The 24,048-nt window shown below is 46.7% G+C and overlaps 2 protein-coding genes across 2 annotated transcripts in view; both read right to left on the reverse strand.

Moving 5' to 3' along the window:
- Positions 1 to 347: 347 nt before the first annotated feature.
- LOC119378337 (rho guanine nucleotide exchange factor 12) overlaps positions 348 to 24,048 on the reverse strand; it is a gene marked incomplete at its 3' end in the record, with an annotated part of 50,812 nt that continues 27,111 nt past the window's right edge. The window contains exons 7-10 of the mRNA XM_037647504.2: positions 15,406 to 15,567; positions 14,547 to 14,618; positions 10,299 to 10,358; positions 348 to 454 (exon numbers count right to left, since the gene is read on the reverse strand). Coding sequence (XP_037503432.2) covers positions 348 to 454; positions 10,299 to 10,358; positions 14,547 to 14,618; positions 15,406 to 15,567 — 401 coding nt within the window. The remainder of the gene's footprint in view (positions 455 to 10,298; positions 10,359 to 14,546; positions 14,619 to 15,405; positions 15,568 to 24,048) is intronic.
- LOC125756793 (tigger transposable element-derived protein 4-like) lies at positions 11,228 to 13,001 on the reverse strand. Its single transcript, XM_049411747.1, has one exon. It carries the CDS (start codon positions 12,906 to 12,908, stop codon positions 11,334 to 11,336), a length of 1,575 nt encoding a protein of 524 aa, XP_049267704.1. The 5' UTR covers positions 12,909 to 13,001; the 3' UTR covers positions 11,228 to 11,333.

Here is a 24,048-nt window from a genome sequence, read left to right on the forward strand (position 1 = left end):
CCAAATCACTATTCACTTCGAATTCGCTTCGAGCCTGCAATTTACTATTCGCACAAGCCTAGATACAGCAGCTGTGGCGGCAGAGCGGATGGCCTGTACAGTGGTTTTCCCAGGTTGCAGATTGCCCTAAGGTGATCGCCTTCCTACTAGCGGAAATGTCGGACAAGCGGACAAATGGAAGGGGGGGGGGGGCACATGAGGCCAAGGCCTGAAAAGAATGTTCCACTTTGCTGGCTGCTCTCCGTTGCATGGCAATATATTCCATTTCACTTTATAGCAGGTTTGAGAGTAGCTGGGTGTCATTGTAGTAAACACAGTGCAGCAAAGAAATGTTCCAAAGTGCTGACCGCTCGTTGTCCGAGGTGCGTTCCTCATCGTCCATGGACAGAATGCTACTCTGCTGCACAGGCACGCGGCCACCGGTGGGGGGCGGTCCTTCAGGGGGAGTGCCGTACTGCACACACCAACACGAGCCTCACTGTTAGCTACACTCGATATGCCTTGCTTGAAAGGACAAAACTCACAATTCAGGTTTACATTTTTTGAAGGTGAACAGAAGGCATGACTGAATGCTTCCATCGTCAAGTTCAGGATGTTGTCAAGTACAATGACGTCATTCAACAAATATTGCACGCTATGAATCACCATCTGTGTTGAATACTTAGTCAATAGAAAATATTTCGAAATTAAATTTTTCTATTTAGTAGCTATGCACCTGCTATTTGTGCAGTAACTTTGAAATCAGAATCTGTTTACGTAAGTAACAAAGTAAGAATCACAAAAGATGTGTACACACAAAGCACTCACAAGCTATAATTTTTGTTACTGCCCTGATATTTTGAAAAGCAACAAGTTTAAACTTGGCATGTTGTTTCTGCTGCACAATGGTTGATGCAAAAACATTTCTGGTAATTTTAACGTCAATTCATGGATTCTCATCCCCATTTCTTACTTGACAAGTGTGATTCAACTTTCAGGATGAGATGTACAGTACAGGCAATTTGCATCAGATCATGCACCTTAAGATGAATGTCGCAGCTATCAACAAATGCACAGTAATGCAAATCCCACTGCAGGTGTACTTAGGGTGAACACAGTTTGCTGTGCAAGGGCAACTGTGTTATATGTGTTTGCCTAGAATATATCTGGAGGGTATCTTGGGTGGGGTGTTTAGAGCGGAACTGCACGCGAAATACCCCACCTCACGACATAGACACCAACTTGGTTTTAATGTAAACAACCAAGAGCCACCCGAGTTTGTGCTGGCCGTCATGATTCTTGCGAGCACTCTCTCCTAGCAGACCTTTTCAACGGAATGAGGGGGCACTTCCTTTAAAGACTCGTACAGGATTACAAAGGCTTACGTCCTTGCCTCAGCCGTGCATTTGTGGGAGGTTACGCATATTTACAACATCCTAGAGTGGCCTATAGCAGCACCCAGGGAGCCTTCGTTTAAAAGAATCGTCAACGTGGTGCTCATGTGAGCACGATTTTGTGTGCTCACATAGCCAGCTATGTTTACATGAAAACCATTTTGGGTCCCACCTCACTCGGTGCTCTTTGAAACCGAAACTGCAACTGGGCAATATAAAAACGTCTCCAAATAATTGACCGTCACACGTTCAAGCAGCCAAAGTTTTGAGCCGTGATAAGTGGGTTGTTAGCTACTAATTGCAACAGAAAAAACAAGATGTAAAATTTTTGTGTCAGTACTCCTTTAATTGTTGTGAAGCTGCTAGCCAAACACATGTTCTTTATTTGCAAGAGGCAGAGTTCACTATGTGAATCTTTCAACTAAAGCTCCTGCTTAATCCTTTGTGGGGCAATGGGACTCGTATGTCCCACTTTTTTATTCACCGTGTTCTAATTTTTTAGAACAAGACCACTGAATCGATCGCTGGATGTTTTAGAAAGTGGTTTTGGTAGTTGTTTTTATGGTATTCGCAAGGTACCAGCATGCACCCGTGTTCCAAACGAACCATTTCACTTGCACGCGCTGTATTATTTTTTTGTCAAATTTGGCACACTCTCCACCCGATTCAGCAAGAGCGGTAAGCTTGAAAAGTTTATTTCATACTCATGAGTTCCTAAATGTGCTATTATAGTGATTTTATTTGTTCCTACCCACACAGTTTCCTCCAAAATTGGTGCAATGCAAAGTTGACAACCTTTCAGTGACATATTTCCAAAAGCGTAGCCAGTCTAACATTGTATGCAACTGATTGCAGTATCCAACTTTCATTCTGCTTCATGCAGGGAAGCCTCTTCCCGTGCAGGAAGCAGTTGAGCTTCCTCCATGGACAAAAATTAGACTGTTGCAGGCATGCCCAGTACCCACATGTGCTGCTCAAGTGCCGTTAGCAAGTGGATGCACAATAGATATTTAGTTGTGTTTCTTTTTGTGATAGAGAGTAGGTATTTGTAGGCTCTGTCCTTTGTGGTCTGTAAGACAGCAGCAAGTTTGCATAAAAAAATAAAAGCACATTTTTTTCCCGAAATGACTGTCTTTCAGTGATCAGTTGGACACATATGTCCCACTTTTTTCTCGAAAACCCTTAACAACAGAGAGCTCAAATTTTGTACTTATTATAAGAAGCCGATAGAAATGGCAATGCCACCCTCAATAGGTGGCGTGCGTTGCTCATAACATCATGCCCCATAAAGGGTTAAAAAAACAGAATAAAAAATTTACATCTGCTTGTCATGCTCGTGCATTAAAGTGTGACATGACTGCACATGCTACACTTCTCACAGTAGTGTAGTAAAATTGGCAAAGGCATAGGTAAACAATCTTGGGTGCGATTAGGCATTTCATCTCGCTTTTGAATCTCAAATACCCATCGCAACCTAAAAGGTTGGAACTTGAGCCAATAAACTTGTCGGGAATGTAAATCTTAATATGCTGGTCTATTGTCTTTCAGAACGACTATTACCCAGTAAACCACGAATGTCCATGGTACGTAGCGGTATAATCCAAACATCTAGGACGAAAGAAGATGTCTTATTTGCGTCTGAAAGATGTCCAATTTTCGCTTTGCGCAATGTGGACGTCTAAAAGATATACAAAGGCTTATTGTAACGGACGTACGATGCACATGTACGCTGTGTGAACGATGGATGCATTTTGGACGTCAGTTACAAACGGTGCACATTTGTGCTTATTTTTCACAAAACACCGACCTTCAAGGGATTAGAAATAATCAAGAAATGTTTCAACGACACTAGATCGGCGCATCCACTGAAGTCTGACATTGATTCCTCGCGTTAGCTCGCAGAAACGGATGCAACAAAAGAGAAAGAAAAAGAACGGAATAAATTGGGCGTTTGCTGATGAAAACACCGCTGTCGTCTGCTCTTCAACGCTGCCAAAGACGCGCGCTGCGTGTTCCCCCACCTCTAAGCGGCTCGCGGTTTTTTTTTTCCCCGTCCCTTTTTGGTTTTCCTTTCTGCGTGGCCTCCGACATTAATCGGCGGTGCACGCGCCTGCCAATCTCGGAGGCCATGCTCCCTGCACCGTGGTTGCGGCTCTGCGCCGCAAGACGCCGTGTCTGCCGGTACGGTATGAGTTGTGCACACTGTACCATCGGTGCATTTTATTTGTGTTATTTTTGTGATGTTATCTGGCCATCCACGGACGCCCGTTCTAACGGGAGAGTGATATTTGTTGATCCCGGCCCACATCTTGAAGCCTACATCTTAAGTCTCAAAGGCTATGCTTACTTCCGTTTGCAACGCAAAATACGTCATGGCCGCCATGATTTGTACAAAAATGCATTACTTTTGTAAAAACTTAGTACAGTTACTCTTAAATTAAAATTAGCGGCAGTATAAAGCATAAATTTGTACGTAACCTTTCCCTAAGTTGTGACCATGGTTGTGACACGCGTCGACGTCGTCCCCATCACCGCCATCGCCATCACGTTTTCTTTCGCACATGTATGCACATTGCGCATTGCGCACATGTTTGGACCAGTCGTGGTTTGATATTGAGGGTTGGTCCTGCCAGGGCCAACGCTGCCAGCAGCGTCGTTTGTCCGCCGCTTTTTATCTGACGTATGTGTACTTACGTTGACCGCTGTTGGGCGTTGTGTGGTGGATGTTCTCTGGCTGTGTCGCGTGCAACAAGAACGGTAGAAGAGTTTCTGAACTCCGGTCGCCTCGGCAGTGGGCCATTGGCCAGCAAAGGTACGTTCTCTTATGCTTTCCTTTAGTGAATAAGGCCGTTGTGTAATGCGTGAATAAAGGTTTTTGTTCATTTTCGCAGTCGCGTTTTCCTAAACGCACAGTTCTGTATCGCCGTGCATGCCTCGGTGATATTGACATCATTACTTCTGCTTCGTTTCCTTGATGTAATGGTTTGTAGCTGCCAGAGTAGCCATGATGAGCTTAGTTTAGCGTGTCCTTGTGTAGTACTGTGCATTTGTTAGCGTTGTTTTTCGTGGTATGTCGCAGCTGTAGTTCTGTTTTTATTTGTTTAGCTGTGTGCGCTTGCTTGTTGTCTCTTTCCCTAGCATGCCAAAGCTTAGTTGGAATAAGCGCCATGCTGAAATCAGCCAATGGCGGAACTGTGCACAAACACGCTATGATTTGTGGACTAACACACATCATTTGTCGAGAGAAGAGGGAGCAATGTTTAGGTAACTTTGAGAATTTGATGTACAATCCAGGGCTCGTGCTGCGCTATAATATTTGGCTTGTGTGTTCTCGGGAGCCTCGACTACCTATTGGCAGTGCTTTCTGACCATGCTCAAAAAGTGTTGCAGGGCCCCTGTAGGGTAGTGATACCGGCTAGGTGAACGGATTAGCTCCTATATTGAGAATTAGAAAAGGGGAAAAGTACAGTTTGCCTTCATAGAATGGGAAAATTGTCTTGCAGTTCATTGCAGTCAGTGATCCAGTTCCTTAATTTGCTCCTGAATACTGCTTGATTGCATGCTTGTTCAGGCTGTTACCTAAACAATCTACACGGACCTCATCGAGGTTGTGTGCAAGCTAGTATTTGGAAATCTGGATATATATATCGTCTGTCCTATATATATATAATACAGCGTTTGTAGCCGTATTTAGTGCATAACACACTTTTCCTTTCATGTTAGCAGTTTTAATAAAAGCAGCGCTTCATTGTTTGCACCTGATTGGGAACTAATGCATCACACACAAGGCTTAGTCGTGTCCAGTATGAATGTTCTCAAGCTTGCAAGAAATGTTCTCCGTCACCATTTAGTGATGATGACACCATACTTGACACCCTTGATGGAAGGCCGTTTGTAGCAGGTTTCAGCTTTGTACTTGACTCTTCACTGCAGTTAATGCCCTGACTCATTTTATCCTGGAGAAAAAACATATTACATTGGATAATAATTAACTTTCACCTCCTCCAGTTCATTACTTAGCTGTCATGTTTTTTAAAATAATTTAATCTACTTTTCTTGAAGCAGTGCGCCTTCATGTCAGATTTTTTGGGGGAAAGACCGACAGTCTCTGCGTATCTTAATACTTTTTCAATTTACGATAGTTTTGGGTGCCCCCTCAAAGTCACAGAATTGGGGCTCCATTGATGTGTTTTGCAAGAGAGCCACTTTAAGGCATAAAATAGAAAGAGCAATGCGACAAGTTTCTCTGGTTCAAGCAGTTTCATGAACTCTCGAGTCCTTTACTGTACCGGCTTTATTTTTTTTTTACCTTCCTTTCTACTTGAATCCAGGCACACAGCGATCGGACTGAGCATATCAAGTAGCCCCTCCTGTGACCCACAAGACCACACTAATTCGGCCAAGGAGCCTGTCTGGACTTATGGGACTGCTGGCAGACAGTTTCGGTTTTAGTCTTCAGCTGGTGCACAGTTCACTTTTATCATACCGCCTCATTTCTTTTGAGTGTATCTGCGTTCTCTAGACATTTAGCCTGTGTTCTTACACGTTGAGAGTACTCTTATGGTTTAGAGCATTGCTTTGCTCATATAAACTTATGTGATACTGCCTTGTTGCTTTCAACTCACTTCATTCTCTTGTCATTTCGCCAGTATTGAAACACTCGTATGTGCAGTAATCTTTCAGGGCAATGCATTGTACTCATTGTGTGTAACAAAACATTGCAATAGCCCGAGAAGAGTATTGCACATTTGATGTGTTATCAGATGTATATTGAGCTATATACCTAAAAGGAACAATGTAAGGTATGCAGCGTGCTCTCCATAGAAGGCAGTACAATACAACTGCTCTTTTATGCCGAGACACCTACACCTACTTCCAAAATCATAAATACTAAAATTTACAAAATAGTGATTCGCAACAGTTACTTTCAGGTTACAACAGTACATATAGCTAGCACTCAAGTGAGCGAAAAGTATTGTGGCCTACAGTCTGTCGAGCGTTCGTTTTTGAGAGCCATAATTAGTGCACCTCACAAGCCGCTAGACGTCATGTGGATGCGAGTTTAAGGAATGAACATCTTTTAATATGTACTGATGGGCTAGTTGGTGAGCCATGATTTTCAAATAGGCAGCGCACAAAAGGGCAACAAATACGCACACATAAGACGCAAACACAAGCGCTGACAGCGCTTGTGTTTTAGTCTTATGTGTGCGTATTTGTTGCCCTTTTGTGTGCTGCCTATTCGAAAAACATCTTTTAAATGTACAGAACATCCAGCCTTAATATCCATACAACGTACTGCGAGCGTGATCCGGGTGCATTTTAGATGATCTGTAGTACAACCGTGAAATGTCATGTGGAGAAATGTAGATATCCAGAAGATGTACTGAATATCCTGAGACTAGCATTCTATGGATATCTAATGGACATTCATGGTTTACCGTAAAAACCCGCATATAGCTCGGACCCGCATATAGTCCGGGGTGTAATTCGGGGATAGCAAACGTGAGAAAAAAAGTTTTCACCCGAATATAGTCCGAGGAAAATGGAAAAAATGCATTTATTGACATTTCATTCATCGTCGTCGTCGGACGCACTCTCTTCCGAAGCTCCCTTGTCGGAAATGTTCTCCCACAGCACATCATCCTCAGTGCCATCAAGCGCGTTGGAGATGGAGCACTTTTTGAAGGCGCGGCAAACGAGCGCCTCTGGAATGCAGGCCCAAGCCTCGACTATCCACGAGCAGAGCATCGCTGGCGAGGCCCGTTTCAGCCGTCCGGCAGGGGTCACTTCTGGTTCTCCGGACCTCATCCACTCCACGTACAGGCGCTTGACATGGTCCTTAAATGGCTTATTAAGGCACACATCAAGCGGCTGCAGCTGTGATGTCATCCCTCCCGGGATGACGACGAGCTCGGTGCGGGAGTCGCGCAGCAGTCGCTTTACGGAGTCGGCCAGGTGACACCGAAACGCGTCGAGCACAAGCATCGAAGGGAGCCCCAGCAGTGCTCCGGGCCGTCGACACCACACGGACTTTATCCAGTCAAGGACTAACGATTCGTCCATCCACCCCTTGTCCTGGCAGCGGACGACGACATTTTTCGGGAACTTCTCCCCCTTCGGCAGCGTCTTTCGTTTGAACACCACGTAGGGTGGCAGCTTGCGACCGTCAGCCGTGCAGGATAACATTACAGTCACCCGCGTTTTTTCGTTTCCAGTCGACCGCACGATAACTTGCCTGGAGCCTTTTTGATGCACCGTCAGCGCCGAGGGCATATCCAGGTAGACCGGCGTCTGATCCGCGTTGCCGATCTGGCCCAGCTGAAAGGGGACTGCCTTTCGCAACGCAATTGAAAAGCCACGAGGTGCTCTTCGTAGCTCTCTGGTAGCTTCTGGGAGATCGACGTACGCCGACGTAGGGAGAACCCAGCGCGGCGCATGAAGCGAGACACCCAATGCTTGCTCGCTTTGAAATCCTCCGGCTGAATGCCTTTGTCTCGAGCGATCTCCCTTGCCTTCGCTTGTAGCAGCTCGATGTTGACAGCGAGATGTGCAGCTCGCTGCTCCCGCACAAAGTCTGTGAGTTCTCGTTCCACGTCAGGAAATGCTCCATTTTTTGGTCCGCGGAAACTTTTTCGCTGGCCGCTGCATGCAAAGAGGGCTTCCTTCTGCTTCCGCCAACCGCGAATGCTCCGCTCGTTGACTCCGTAACTGCCGCTCCGCGGCACAGTTGCCGATGGTTTCGGCAGCAGCGATAACTTTTCTTTTAAAAGCAGCAGAGTACTGCCTGCGCGGTCCTGACATGGCGTAAAATCACAGGAGCAAAATCGAGGCCGTCGTTATGGGCACCAAGTTGAAGCAAAGGCCACTGACCAACTGACCAGTTAAGACTAACGCCGCTAACACTACCTAGCGCAGAAGCGCGCAGACAGCTGATGATGATGATAGCACCGCGCTATGCCGAAACCGAAACTGAATTTGGGCCGAAAATTCTTGGGACCCGCATATAGTACGGGGCCGAAATTTCGCACCCTAAAATCTAGAAAAAAACCCCGGGCTATACGCGGGTTTTTACGGTACTGGGTACACTGCTGCATTAAGCTCTCCTTGCTCCAACAAATACAAAGTGGAGACAAGCAAGTGCAATGCTCATGTGTGATCATATTGTCACAATAAATATGCATTTTTTTCAGTCAACAACTGCTACTGTTTTCCCAGTGACTGTAGAGCACCAGGGGTGCAATCGCGGAACAATGCTATTTCCGATTCCAATGCCTTTCGTGCTTTTCGCAATTGGCCAGTGGTCAGAACGACAATCCGTCCGTGTTATCAACACGATCAGCCAGCCACGAGTGGTGGATGATAAGAATAGCATAGAATATGGCATGAGGCATCGTTCCGCGATAGCACCCCAGTGATGAACACATATCAGTGCAGTCTACCACAGCTGTGTCATGGCCTGCCTGCCTCATATTTCCCAGAAGCCAACAGGCCCCACTGATTTAACACACGGCTTCAGTTTTATGACCCACAGTTTGCCTGGGCCTATTGCCAGCCGAGGCCCGAGCCCAGAGCTACTAGGCCTGTGGCCAGTCTGGACCGGAATCAACAAGTGCTGACGTAATGCGAACCCTGCTGGAGGGCTTGGTGGCCAGGCCTATGCAGTGCTCTAGCTACAGTAGTAGTAGTAGTACTAGCAAAGTTTCTGCATAAAAATAAATCTCCCCCTTCCCCCCCGAATAGGTGCAGTAAAGGAGCTTACCAAGTGATCTGCACTTTGTCCTAGAGAGCATTGGCCAACGCCACTGAACACATTTGCTGCAACTGTCAACAGAATTTGCCTTTCCTTATCACTCACTCTGCTACAGTAAGAGATAAGTAGTCGTCTGCTTTGCACAAATTGTCCAAGCAGCATTTCAGAGCTACTCTCAGCTTCTGGATCGTCTACTTGAGCTCTGCACAAGAATTAAGCCTGCCATCAAATCCCATTTCTTTGCAATGACTATACACAACTACCTGAGCAGCACACTTTACGACTTCTATATCCATCACTGAAGAGATTTAAGATTTACCCAGGTATCCACAGATGCCAAACCTATGTGAAGTTTCAAAGACTTGAAGAACTTGGTAAACCATAAACAACCAAACAAGTTGGTTGCTATACTATTATGACCACAGCATTTTTTCTCCAGCTGTCAAGGCCTTTTTCTCACAGCTATCTATCACGTTTCCTTTTTGCCACAAATAAGCAGCAACTGGAACTACTTTCACACCTATACTGCAACCAATCATTTCACCACCTCTAAAAGGGCAAAGTAACTAAGTGATACATTTTGTTAATCACGAGTCTGAGGCAATGAAAGTACGTAAATAAGCAAACAAAAAATACATTGTAAAAGCATCGATAGGTGGGCTAGTTGGTACATATTCGTTCAGCGAACTGGGAGCGCGGGAACAGGCAAAGGACAACAAAATTTGTTGTGTAGTTCTTCGTCGTCTTTTGTCTGTTCCCGCACTCCCAGTTCACTGAACAAACAAAAAATAATAATGATCCAAGGCACATTTCTTGTGTGTGTGTGTGTGGCTCCAAATTACGGACACGTCCACCAAAGCTTATGGTTACCCCAATTTGCACTGCAGTCTAAAAACTACGACAGCAAGAACGCGGCAATCCTACAGCCATGTTCAAAGGAAGAATGAAGCCGTGAACCTCACTCAACAGTTATGGTCACTCTAGCACAATGTTAATGCAGTGCAAAGCATTTCAATTACTTCATAATTAAAGTGCGTTAATGCTTCAAAAATCGTCTATAATGCCTTTCTGCACAGCTTCAAATGCAAGCGCAACATTTCATCTGCAGCAATTAAAAGTGCGCGTCTATAGCCAGTTGCAGAACTGCCCCCGGGGAGAGAACGAAACGTTACCTGCAATGGTCGGCCTTCGAGGCTGTCATCCAATCCGGGAAGCTCACCTTCCAGGAATCCCTGTCAGCAGCGGTTAGCAGCACAGGCGGTGTGAAAGGGGGAAGGGAGGGTGCACTGTGTTAGCCACTAGGACAAGCCATGCATTCCTGACACTGTGAAGCAAGAAGTGAGGCTAGCCTACTCAATGAGGTGAGCAATCAGGCAAGCTGTGCGAGTTAATGAGGTGCTCCAAACAGTACAGTCCATTCACACAAATTCCGGCATTCTCAAAGTCAATAACACAGCTTGACGCATTCTGTTGTGAAATTCGCTACACCTAAACAGGCCACAATGCTACACTGAACTACAAGGTTTTAAAAAAATGCCTCAAACAACAAAAACCTTACAAATATACTATGTGAACCCTGGCACCTAAGCTTCCCCATAATCAACTCAACGAAAGCATAAGAAGTGTACAATTGGTGGCCGCTGCAGGTGATAGCAGAACACACGAATCATCATTTGTATATAGCTGTTCTGCATGACTTGCCATTTATATGAATAGATTTGCACTTCACAGAAACCCAGGAGCACCCTTGAGCTGCCCCTGCAAGTAATGTATATTTGCAAAGTCCATATGCCCAACCATCTTTGATTGAGGACTGCAAGTGGCTCACAGGGTGCACTTTTGGCCCACCCCATTTTACGGCTTCCATTTTTATGTCACACTGAATCATGAAAAAACGCACTTCAGTGGAAGTCAGACTTCTAAACAGTGGTCCCGTCACAAATAACGCAGAAAATACTATGTCAGACCATGATATATGCCCCCCGAAAATTATCACGCTGATAAAATTGTGCTAGTAAGACAATGGCTAAGGTAACTGTTTCCTACAAAGCTTGTAAAAAGGTCCATTGCTTTGACGTGCTTCACGAACGTATTAAACTACAGTCGACGACCGATAATTCGGACTCCACGGGGAAAGTAAATAAGTCCGAATTACCGAATGTCCGAAATAGCGAACGCGTCAGAAAAAAAATCATTTTATTCACACTTCAGTGTCCCTGGGGGTGAAAAAAGTTGTCAATGCGTTGCTGCACGCACTTGCGCTTTCGCACAACCAAGTCCGCCCCTATCTCCGCCAGTGTGGCGTGATCGCTGTACGAGGACGAAAGAACAGCGAAGGCTCGAGATAGCTCCGCATGCGACGGCTCCGGAGCACGCGGCGGCGCGTCATCGTCATCGGTGTCAGAGTCGCTGTTAGACGACTGCACAACCTGGTCAATTATTTCGTCGTCGTTTAGTTCGGCACACGACGACACCGCACTGTCGACGTTTGCGAAGTCTTCAAAGTTGACAGTGTCAGGAATCGGCATACCACAGCTTCGCAAGTCGTCAATAATGTCCGCATCGAAGCTCGTTGCGCTGGGCAGCAGGTCCGGCTCTTCAATTGCAGTGCCGGATTCATCACGGAACGTGAATCCAGCATGCCGGAAGCTGTTGCTGATCGTGTCTGCCGACACGGCCTTCCAGGCGTCAGCAATCATGCTCACGGCGGACATCAAGTCCACTTTGTATTTCATCTGACTTTCTAAGCACAGCAACACGCGCTGCAGCAGACGGGAACGATAGTGCACTTTCAAATTCTTGATAATCCCTTGATCCATAGGCTGCAGAACGCTGGTCGTATTCGGCGGCAGGTACTCGAGTTCGATTGCTTTCAAAGAGCTGATCGGCGCATGGGCAGTGCAGTTGTCGACAAACAAGAGGACCTTGCGCTTCTGCAGCTCTAACTTTCGGTCTAATTTGCGGACGTACTCTTCAAACAGCTTTTGCGTGACCCACGCCTTGGTGTTTGCTTCGTACCATACAGGCAAATTTTTTTTCCCCTTGAAACATCGAGGGTTTTTAGATTTCCCTATGACCAAAAGCGGGAGCTTTTCCGAGCCGGAAGCGTTGCTGCCGACAACAACAGTGATCCGCTCCTTGCTCAGTTTCCCTCCGTGGCATGGTTCTCCAGAACGGGCAAGCGTCTTCTCCGGCAGTAGCTTATAAAAAAGCCCGGTTTCGTCTAGGTTGAAGGTATCGTCCGCTGAATAGCGCCGAAGCAGCTCCACCAACTTCTCACCACGGTAGTTCGTTACCAGTGTGTTATCCACGGCACCACTTTCACCGCACATTTTTTTGAAAGCGAGATCGTACCGCTTCTTAAAGTTTCGAAGCCAGCCATCGCTGAACTTGAATCCATCGATGCCAAGTCGAAGAGCCAAGGTTTCAGCCTTTTGCTTTAATAGGTGGCCGGAAACGGGAACACGTTGAGCGACGGTAGCGTTAAGCCAGATGCTCAACGCTTCTTCCAACTGCGGATGACAACCTTCGCGCACCCTCTTCTGTTCATTTCCGCGTGATTTCTCCGATGCGCCCAAAATTTTGTCCTTATTTTTCATGTAATCTGACACGGTTTGCTTCGAGACGTTGAATTCTCGGGCGACTTCGACTTGCGGGCGACCACTTTGCACTTGTTGAATGATGGCTGCCTTCTTCGCCATTGTTAGCGTCGTGTACTTGCCGCGCTTCGACGTCGTCGGCCCGGCCTTCGCCGTCGGCTGTGAGGGCACCGTGGGTGCCATTTCACGGAGATACTAGTATCTTGAGACAGTGGAGCAAGCAGAGCGCGGCGAAGTCTCAAAATCAAAAATGAACGAGCAGAACGTGGCAGAACGCTGTACCGCACGCTGACACGAATGACGAAATGACTCGCAAAGCGGACGTACCGGAACCGGAACAGGCTGGTCGCGATGACGATGCGAGCCCACAGTTGTGCAGTGCCTCTGAGATCAACATTTTTAATTTTAAAACCTATAGCCTCATAGATCAATAGTTTTGGTTTTGATTATGTAGTTTTAGATCTCTGAGGCCATACTTTGTATTGTCTGGGTATCAGAAGATAATGGCGGTCGATTCAGCGTGCGCGACACTCTCGGACAGGGTCCGGATTATCGAATGTAGAGCTGGCGGCTGTCCGAAATATCGGTCGTCTTTACACATTACTTCTATAGGGACACTGGCGGTGCCGCGCGGCAGTCCGGATTACCGAGCATGTCCGAATTATCGGTGTCCGATTTATCGGTCGGCGACTGTAGTCATGTTTGCATTTGATGACAGAAAGTTTTAAAAAACAGGTAGACCGCCTTGAAACAGCAGCTTACCCGAAGCATGTGCTAATTTCCGTAGCGGAATCAGTTCTAAAAAAGATAAAGGAAAACAGGAAGGGTGACCAAGAAGACACAACAGAAAGAAGGGAAAAAACAACCGTCATACCTTACATCCACCGGCTAGCGCACAAACTTGAAAAAGATAGGAAAACATGCCGATGTAGAAGTTGTATTTTTTGTGCCTAAAAAATTGTCCGCAATGTGTTCAAAAGTGAACGAAACAGAAAGACAGCCACAGTCTTGTCCCATAAAGCTTGTAAATCAGTTTGTAAACTGTGCTGAGGGTGTTGTCTATTCAATCCCACTGTCCTGTGGAAGCAAATATATAGGGCAAACAGGCAGATGCCTTAATGAGCGACTGAAGGAGCATAACTACAATGTAAATAGAGCAATAAGTGGCCACCTAGGTCTCCATTGCAGAGATTGTAGCTGCAGACCAATATTTTCCAAAAACAAAAGTTGTAGCAAGAAACAAAGATTATAGAACTAGGGAAATTATTGAAGTTGCAGAGATAGAATGTGTCAAAAATAACTGTGTGAGCATGCCATCTCTAACCCTGTCAATGAAAGAAATAGATTTTTTGAACCGTAGGTTATGTGTACAGCACGTGCTTGTGGCACCCAGTGATGAAGCACGTTGATGAGATAGAGGCGCCAGTGAACCACGTTTGTTTTCTAGTTGACTGTGAAGGTATATATATGTGCCCACATGTCATAATAAAATCAGCTGTAAGTCAGCACTGTTGTCGTGCCTTCTTCGTCTTGTGTCCTGTCTCAATTTTACGCTGTTTTCTCCCCAGTTTAACCTACAGATAATTGTCTTAAAACTGTGCAAGCTCACAAGAGAAAGTTTGATGCAGCGCTTTTGGGCTCTCCCCCCCCCTTCTACTCTTTTGGTTAATTGTAAAGAGCAAGAAATCTAAAAATTAGGTAAATTAAAAAAAAATACAAAGGACAGTTAGCTGAATGCTCAGAGAGGGACCAGAGCCGAGTTCTGCAGCTGTCACACCATGTGAGCACACCAACAGCTCTGCCATAGGAGACAATGCTTGCCTCTTCAGAGGTGTTGTCAGCCTCTTCAGCTGTGTCATCACCACGCCAAGACTCTGACAGGTCACCGGGGTCCTGAACACAAAATGGGCAGTTCAACATCTTCAGTTCAGCAAGCTGGTGAAGCATTTTCTTGCATGAAAGGAAGACTAGTCACGAACACGCACAGTACTATACTTGCTAACAAATGAAAAAATAATAACTGTTCAAGTACATATGCACGTACTTGCAAACACATGCACATACACACACATGTATACACACAAAGCATTATCCGTAAAACCACGCTAATAGTCATCACAGATATGGACAAATTCCATGTAACCATTAAAGACAGTCTTTAAAGACAGCGCCCATCCCGTCTTCTTGTCTCTTGTGTCCCGTCTTTTTTGCGCTCTGCTTTTATTTTCAGTCTTTATAGACATTGACCCCTACTTCAGATGCCAAAATAAAATCCTGGCTACACCGTTGTTCTAGCGAATTAAGTTGTAAAAGAAACTTGCTTATATGATACCACATATCCAGAGCTTGAAAGCTAGCAAGAACATGGTAAGCTGACAGCAAAGTACTTTCACTGTGAAAGCTATTTTCCCCCACACATGCTGCCCAGACATGTTTTAGAATGTAATCTGCCAGACCTTCTCGGCCTTCCGATACAAACAATTTAAAGTGGGCACTTTGTGCTATCAGTATAGTTGCTGAAAAACTTGGCTTCTCAAGGCCTCGCTGAGCTGCAATATTTTTGCTGCGAGCTTTTTCTATTATTTAGTTTTAGAGGGCTGCTTGCAAGGGCACTGCAAAGTCTGGTAGCTTTCAACAGCACATCATCCCTGTGGTAACGAGGAGACAGAAGCACACTCACTCTAACAGGGGTCACCGGGGGATTTTCCGTGCAAGATGAAGGCGCAAGCCCTAGGTCAAGACTGGGCCCCATGGGTGGCTCCTCAACTGGACCTAGGGTGCCTTCGAGGGTGCACAGCAGCGTCTCGGGGCTTGACCGCTGCCGTAAATGCGTCGGAACACTCTGCAAGGCACACAACACAAAACTCAAGCTTGAATCAGCTTGTACACAGCCACATGTTGCTCTTGGCTATCACAAAGTGGTGCATGTGGCAACTGTCACATGGCACCACCTAGGAGATTCTTCTCAAAAGAGAGCATGACTGCTGCCTTACGGACCACGTGATGCACACTGATGCGCACTCCGGTAGTGATGCTGCCTTATAGACACGTGATGTGCACACTGGTGCACACTGACCGACGATGGCTAATGTAAACGATGACAATAAACCCGGCAAGGCATTGCTGCTACCAGCTTCAACGATGACAGTCTCAGCCTTTGATCAGCCTATCTGCGGCTGATACAAATACCATGGCCGCATGGGTCAGAATCGTCTTTTTTTTTTTTTCTTTATAGATTCTGATGCAACTGCACATTATGTGCAGTTTTTCTTGCTTATTTCAAATATGTAATTACTTGTGTAGCTTATTCTGTTCTTGGGATAACTAAAGTTCACCCCCTATTGTTTAAACGGCCCCTGACAACAAAACTGAAACATTGAGATGTTTGTGTTGTTCAACTGTCCTGTATACGTGGACACGTATGACCAATTATTAGTGGCAAATGCCGCTTTTCAGATATTTTAATTTGGTTTTAAAGTAAGCGCGAGTGCTCATCTGAGTTGGCAGAACCTTGCCACTTGTATGACTTGGATATCGAACCCCCCGTGACATTGAAGAGTACTGTCGATGTCACAGAAAGGTTTGTGGTGTGCACACAAATCACAAGTGGCGCCCGATCGGAGCTATTATTACTTGCCCCGCTCGCTCTGTTGTCAGGCTGCTCTCAAGGTGGTTCTGGACGCTCCCGCCAGTGGTGTTTAGGAATGGTTTGTTTTTCTTTTTTTTTTTCTGGGGAGGCACACTCTTCCAAGTCCAGAGGGTACTTGGCAGGTAGGTGTGTCGTGTGTCATTTCATTAGACATAGACAAAGGTTGATTTTGTGCTCAACTGTAACCCGTGTACATATCATATCTGGCAATACACTGCTTTCATTGTGAAGGCTCAATTAAAGAAAAAAACTATTTTGCATATTGAAGATAGTGGGAACACAGCCTAGCCGCATCATGTCTTTACAGTCAACGTCCGATTTTTCGGACTCCCCAGGGACCGCGAAATCGTCCGAAAAATCGGGCAGTCCAAAAAAATGAATTCATGCTTTTTTATTCCGCTCAAGCAGTCAAATCGCCACATCTACATACATAATAGCTTTAATGCCTCCCAGTACACTTATCAGGCATTTTGGTGTGCGCCCAGGCTCTCGCAAATACATTTGGTACCTGCCACGAACCCCACTTAACTACGTGCCAACTGGCACTTGCAAATTTGAGTCTCGTGATGAGAGCCGCAGATACCAGCAAAGCATGGAAAAGATTGCGGCTCACTCGCATGGAACGTTTGGAAACGATGACGCTGAACACAAAGACTGTGGCGGAAGGGCGATGTCTCGTCCGGCTTTCCCCGATGCGTGTGCGCACGTAAACGATGCGCACACGCATCGCCGAATCTCCGCCAATACGTAGCATTTGCTGCCGTGTGAAGCCGATCGTCAGGGGCGGCGCCAGTGGGGAATATCGGGGGGGGGGGGGGGGGGGGCTGGAGCACCCCCCCCCCCTTTGCCCCCCTAAGAGCAAGCATAGTCAAAACAAAATGCATATGTTCCCAGCCTCCCTGCCCCCCTGAAGGAACTCACTTTTCGTGGGTGCCTCCCCAGTGAAAAAATCCTGGCGCCGCCCCTGCTGATCGTTTCTAGTTGCGTGCAGCACATTGCCAACTAAGCTGACGCAGTCACTGTACGACTGTACTGTGGGTGTACCATACGCATGCATTTGTGATGACGCGTCCCACGAAACACGAAACCTCTATAAAACGTTTTATAGAAGTTTACAGAGGTTTTAAATGTTTTAAAGACGTTTTATAGAGGTTTTGTGCATCATGTGGTCTGCGCGGCGCACTTAGCGGTCTCGCACAAAGCGGCAGCCTGAATGGCGGCGCGGCAAGTTTGGGTTCTCGCCTACTAAATGCGTGCAGTACGCATGCAACTGCGCTAGGCCACGTGCACTACTGAGCAGTTAACTGAAGATGCTTATCGTAAGGCTTGTCAGCGATCGAGCCATACTGGCGCGTTTGCCACCTGCCGCCATCACGCCTCCGTGCATTTCTGCTGCTTATCCGTAAGGACATCGCCGCACGGCGCCGTGATGGCGGCCCCTGTGAATTTCTGGTCTGCTTCACCCCACAACAATTCGCCATTGCGGCGAAGCTGACTTTCGGACTGATACTGTCGCGAACAGATCGACTCGCGAAAGCGCTGGTTTGAACCTACGAGATGACGCGGCAGAGGTGCGGGCTTCAATTAATGCCTTTCGGACCTGCAATTTGGGCAGAAAGTCCGAAAAATCGCACGCTGAAATTCTTCGGCATCCGAAATTTCGGACGTTCTTATACATTGACGTCTATGGGGCTGGTGACGGTGCCGCGAAAGCGTGCGAATTTTTGAGCATGTCCGGAAAATCGGGCGTCCCAAAAATCGGCAGTTGACTGTATTACGTGCCTAAGAAGTGTGTCTGTACGTGGTGCAAACAAAGGGAGCAAGCAGATCATCAGCTGCAAGCCAACTAGGAAAGCTGTCCATGGGCATAAGACAGAAAGACATCCAGATCTTAAAAACAAGCCAGCCAACTATGACCTAAGCCACTTTGTGTAGATCGGGTAAATCGTATGCCTTTGATGACCGAGCTTCTCGAGGTGAAGGCCTTTGAATCGGGGTACTACCAAGGCCTATCCTGAAGACATCTTAAAGCGAGTAGAAACTGTACTGCAACATTCGTGAGAAGACAAAGGCTTTTCCTTCAGAGACGTACAGGTACGTTCCAGAAGATTAAGGTTAACATTGTAAGAAGGGGAGTTTTTACTATAAAATGGGTGCATACTACATGCAGCTACGCTTTTATTTTCACATTTTTGAACCAGTGAATATTGTGTACATGTTAGAATCAAGTAAATACAGTATGTTAGCCATTGATACCTTGGGGTATTCCTGTCCATCAGTTGCTATTTCAGCCCTGTCCGAGCTCTGTGCAAATCAAGCTTACCTCTAGCCAAAATCTGCTCAGTAGTATCCTGTCATGTTACGAAAGTAGTTACAGTTAAAACTCGATCTAAAGAAGCCCGAATTTACAAATTTCCCACTCTCGCGAAGAAACTTCCATTTCCCCGCAGGCACCCATAGGGTTCAATGTTGTTATCAACTCGAATTAACTAAGCTATCGTGGCACTGAACTCGATCTAACAAAAATTTTCAAGAAATAAATGAGCAAAAATGCAGCGATTTCTTCTCAATTTTTACACAGACGACTTTTCTTCACATGTGCGCTGTAACGCTATCGCAGTAAAACATCTAGCCAGCTTAGTCCCGACAATAGTTTTATTTTGACGAGGCTGCAGGCTGCACGCCGCAGTCGGGGTCGCTTTTACATATCAAATGGCGCTGGCGGCAGTAGTTTGTTGTCCCTGCAAATACTCCCACAGGAACATGGTTATTGCTTCCGTTATTTAATGGTCTATTCGACAGATGGCACTGAATGCCTCTTTGGAACTTTCTTGTTTTGCCTGCTCGCACATTTATTGCATTTGTTCTCCCCATCTTCGAATGTCAGCAGCTTGTCATAGCTTCACGTGACCGTCTACCTCACCTGGATCACCTGGACAGTGGAGGAATTCATGCTCTAGCTGCCCTCACGTGCTTTTCACATGCGCGGGCACATAATTAAGGGGCAAATAAAATGCCATGGTAGCTTTCAGGCGACATTGCAATTTTAAATTTCGAAGGACCGAAAAATTCCTTCCTCGACTTTACGAACTTCCCAATCTGACGAAATAATTCGAGCACCCCGATGACTTCATTACATCGGGTATCAAATGTATATGCAGAAAGCTGGGCAGACAACATGTCTAACCATAACTTCCAAAGAGGTACAGTCGAACCTCGTTAATATGTACCTGCTGCAGCAAGACTGAAAGTTGGGCTAGTTGGTGATACATAATGGGTGAAAAACAGCGCGCAGACGAACAGCACAAAGAAAAGGACACACAGAACAAGCGCTGACTCTCAACTGTGATTTATTTCGCAATTGCAGATTATTTATACACAAATGATAAGCATAAAGAACATGCACAGAGGAGCTGGCAAGGGACCATAACAAGGCAAACTAGAAAAGGCTTTGATACCGTGAAGAGACTGCGCAGGAGCAACAAAAGATCAAACAAACATACCACTGGTTAAGTTTGCTTCTTTTTCATTTAAAGAAACCAATGTTTGGCTGACACAGGACTCTCCTTCTTTTTTAATGCAGAAAGCTTCCACAAGTTCCCGTGTTGTTTGATCTCTGTGTTTAAAGAGCACTGTGGTATCACTGAACAATGGCTTGCACCCACACGTGTTGCAGTGCGAAGGAAGGTTGGCATACGTGCAGGTCTTGAAGGTTCCGGAATGTTCTTTTAGCCGTACATATGCAGCGCCCCGTTTGCCCGATGTACACTTTTTTACAGGTTATGAGTATTTTGTACACTGCCCCTTATGCACAGCACATTGCTACGTCTCTGTGCTTCATACCACATTTAATTTGGCTAGACCTCAGTTTATCATGCTTTTTGTTCACCATTGGGCACAATTTGTCTAACTTTTTTTTGGCTGAAAATAGTACCTGAACATCGTAACGTGACGCCACATTTTTTAACCGATGTGCCATTCTGTGCTTGTAGGGCATGGTGGCACATATTTTTGGCCACTCTTTTTTTTACACTTTTTTGTCCCTTCTTAATCTGACGCACTAGTCCTTCGCAGACGGAAGTGGTTACAGTGAAGGCGACCCACCTGATCAGAAAAGCTTTTTTCCCCCTGGTGCCTACACGACTTCCTAATCGTGGCCCCGAGGCTCGACGTAGCGATGCCGTTCTTCACTATTTTCGAATGCGCCGTCTTATAATTAAGGAGTGGTTTTACAGATCTGGGGTTATACGCCCAACAAGGGTGGTTGTTCGAAAAGGTTATCTTTAGGTCTAGAAACTGACCTAAAGATGACCTTTTATAACAACCACCCTTGTTGGGCGTAAAACCCCAGATCTGTAAAACCACTCCTTAATTATAAGTCGGGGCATTCGAAAATAGAGAAGAACGGCATCGCTACGTCGAGCCTCGGGGCAATGATTAGGAAGTCGTGTAGGCACCAGGGGGCAGGGTGTCGGATGTTTTTCGTTTCGGTTTTAGTTTCGTTCCGACGCAAAAAGTTCCGTGCTGTTTCTTTTCAGGAACGAAAAAAAAAAAAAATGTTCCGTAACGGTTCGTAACAGCTCTTTTTTTTGTATGCAAAAATTTGAAGTTAAGGTAATCATAAAAAACATTGGATTTGTTATGTAGTTACTTGCCCTCCTCTTAAGAAAGTGGGACAAGGGTAAAACACGTTATTCAGAGGAGCGGAAGTAACTGTACCACGAATTCCTACCAACTAGCACAAACCAGTATTAATTTCAGTCATAGTATTTATTTTCTCAAAACGCAAACACAAATTTTTTATTGGGCTCAATGCTTTGTGTCAAGGGAGTGAGCACGATCTCAGATGCGGCACGTCATTGAGTGTACCCTGATGTGTGAGACCGCTGTTCTGATAAAAAGATCGCCAGGCCTGCGCGGAACACGCAACACAGTCACAACGAAAGCTGGAAGAGCGGACTTCGTAGAGCCCGTCGTAGAGTTTCTTGGGGCAACTAATACAAGCACACATGCAAGGTAATCATCGTAATTTTTCTGAAGTAGTGAATTTCCCACTACGTCATTTTTCGTCATTCTTATGAGAATCGTGGTACCCGCTAAACATGTGTAAGGCATTATCTGCACTTTGTGCTGTGGCTGATAATGATGAAGAATTATGGCTGAGCACTTTGCAGTGGGCGGGAAGCAGTGCTGCGGAATGGGCGCCTCCATTCCATTCCAATTCTATTCCGAGGAATTAGAACTTGTAGCAATTCCATTCCTTTCAATTCCTCGGAATAAAAAAACTTAGCTCATTCCCACTCCGGGAATGGCCGGGCAGTTCAGTTTCATTCCTGTAATTCCTCAACGTAGGACAGGCACCTTGATAGTTTTATCGAGTTAAGATTAATGCCCCATAAAGCTGATGTTATCAGATGCATTAAGAACTGCAAAATTACGCAAAACACGTTACCGAGGCCGAGGGATAGTAGCTTGGTGACATATCTAGTGCAGTACAAGCACCCTACTAATTCCCATAGGGGCAGTCCTCCCGCTACCTATAGTATTTGCATGGTCAGCATGTTTGAACGAATGGTGATAGTCTACATTGTTTAAGCTAAATGTGTTTATACTAAAATGACTATATAGCGTATTGTCACGTGGTCGTGACGTCGACGAAGACAGCAGTCGGCGGTTTGCAGGATGAAACTGTTTTATTTGGCCGAACCTGTGGCCGGAAATCAGAACTAGGAACTACAGCAATACACGCTGTACAATGATAGCGGCGAACAGGGTGTCGTCCGTTGATTCAATGACAAGCGGTCAAGCGCGTCGGCTTTTATACAGGTGCTATGGAACTTGTCCAGCAATATTGCTGGTGGCGGCGTTATCTCTTGACACGCTGGAACATTCGCGTGCGGCGCGTAATCTTAACAAAACCGATCTACCAGAATCGTGAAGCTTCTCGAACACTGCTTCGGGGCCAGCGTCGAGCGTTGATAACGTCCTTGCTGGTCAAACTTGAACACATCAAAATAAAAGCAGAAGCGGGCGTGGCATTGCCCCCCTCTGACAAAGCATCGTCCCAATGCTTGCAACAGAACATGCAAAGGAAAAAACAAGTGCATACACAAATAATTACAATAACAAAGGAAAAAGTAGAGTCTCCAGGGTCCCTAACGCGCAAAAACGGCTTAAGGCGCACGACATGGACGACTTCAGCTCGTGCGCGGCGTCGCTGGGAGTTCGTAATGCCGTACGGGACGACCTCGTAGTCAAGAGCGCCGTGACGTCGAAGCACCTTGTATGGCCCGAAGTATCGCGAAGAGTTTTTCACTGAGCCCACGTCGGCGTATCGGCGTCCAGACCCACACACGGTCACCGGGTTGGTACTCCATGTGGCGTCGTCGAAGATTATAGTGACGGCTGTCGACCCTCTGCTGGTTCTTGATGCGCAGGCGGGCGAGCTTCTTCAGCGCGTTGCAAATAGGCGGCTACGTCGAGGTCGTCTTCGTCGGTGGCGGTTGGTAGCATTGCGTCGAGCGTCGTTGCCGGGCTCCTTCCGTAGACCAGCTTGTACGGCGTCATTTGCGTCGTTTCTTGCATGGCCGTGTTGTATGCGAAGGTCACATACGGAAGGATGGCATCCCACGTCTTGTGTTCGATGTCGACATACATGGCCAGCATGTCGGCGATGGTCTTGTTTAGCCGCTCGGTGAGGCCATTGGTCTGTGGGTTGGTACGCTGTGGTCCGGCGGTGGCTTGTTTGGCTGTATCTCAGTATTGCCTGAGTTAGGTCAGCAGTAAACGCCGTACCTCTGTCGGTGATGAGGACCTCTGGGGCGCCATGACGCAGGAGGATGTTCTCAACGAAGAACTTCGCTACCTCGGCGGCACTGCCTCTAGGTAGGGCCCTTGTCTCGGCGTAGCGGGTGAGGTAGTCGGTAGCTACGACGATCCATTTGTTTCCGGTATTGGACGTCGGGAACGGCCCCAGTAAGTCCATCCCAATTTGCTGGAACGGCCGTCGAGGTGGCTCGATAGGCTTCAGAAGTCCGGCTGGCCTAGTCGGCGGTGTCTTGCGTCGCTGACAGTCCCGGCAGGTCTTGACGCAGCGAGTTACGTCGGCGACAAGGCGCGGCCAGTAGTACTTTTCCTGTATTCTTGCGAGCGTGCGAGAAACACCCATGTGTCCAGACGTCGGGTCGTCATGCAGAGCCTGGAGGACCTCTGATCACAATGTCGAGGGCACTACGAGAAGGGAATCGGCTCGAAGCGGCGAGAAGTTCTTCTTAAGGAGAACACCGTTGCGCAAGAAAAACGACGTCAGTCCTCGCGTGAATACCTTGGAACAACGGTGGTCCTGCCCTCGAGGTATTCCACAAGGCCCCTGAGTTCTGGGTCCGCTCACTGTCGTTCGGCGAAGTCTTCGGCACTTATGGTTCCCAAGAAGCAGTCATCCTCCGTGTAGTCCTGCGGCGGTGGGTCGACGGGGGCGCGGGACAGGCAGTCAGCGTCGGAGTGTTTTCTTCCGGACTTGTAACGACGGTTATGTCAAATTCTTGAAGTCGTAGGCTCCACCGTGCGAGGCGACCTGAAGGGTCCTTCAAGTTAGCTAGCCAACACAAGGCGTGGTGGTCGCTCACAACTTTGAAGGGCCGGCCGTAGAGGTAGGGGCGAAACTTCGAGGTAGCC

This window comes from Rhipicephalus sanguineus, unplaced genomic scaffold, assembly GCF_013339695.2.
Source record: "Rhipicephalus sanguineus isolate Rsan-2018 unplaced genomic scaffold, BIME_Rsan_1.4 Seq7869, whole genome shotgun sequence".
NCBI lineage: Eukaryota > Metazoa > Arthropoda > Arachnida > Ixodida > Ixodidae > Rhipicephalus > Rhipicephalus sanguineus.

Excerpts from the sequence above, each read along its gene's own strand:
- LOC125756793 (XM_049411747.1), bottom strand. The coding sequence starts at position 12,908 with ATGGCACCCACGGTGCCCTCACAGCCGACGGCGAAGGCCGGGCCGACG.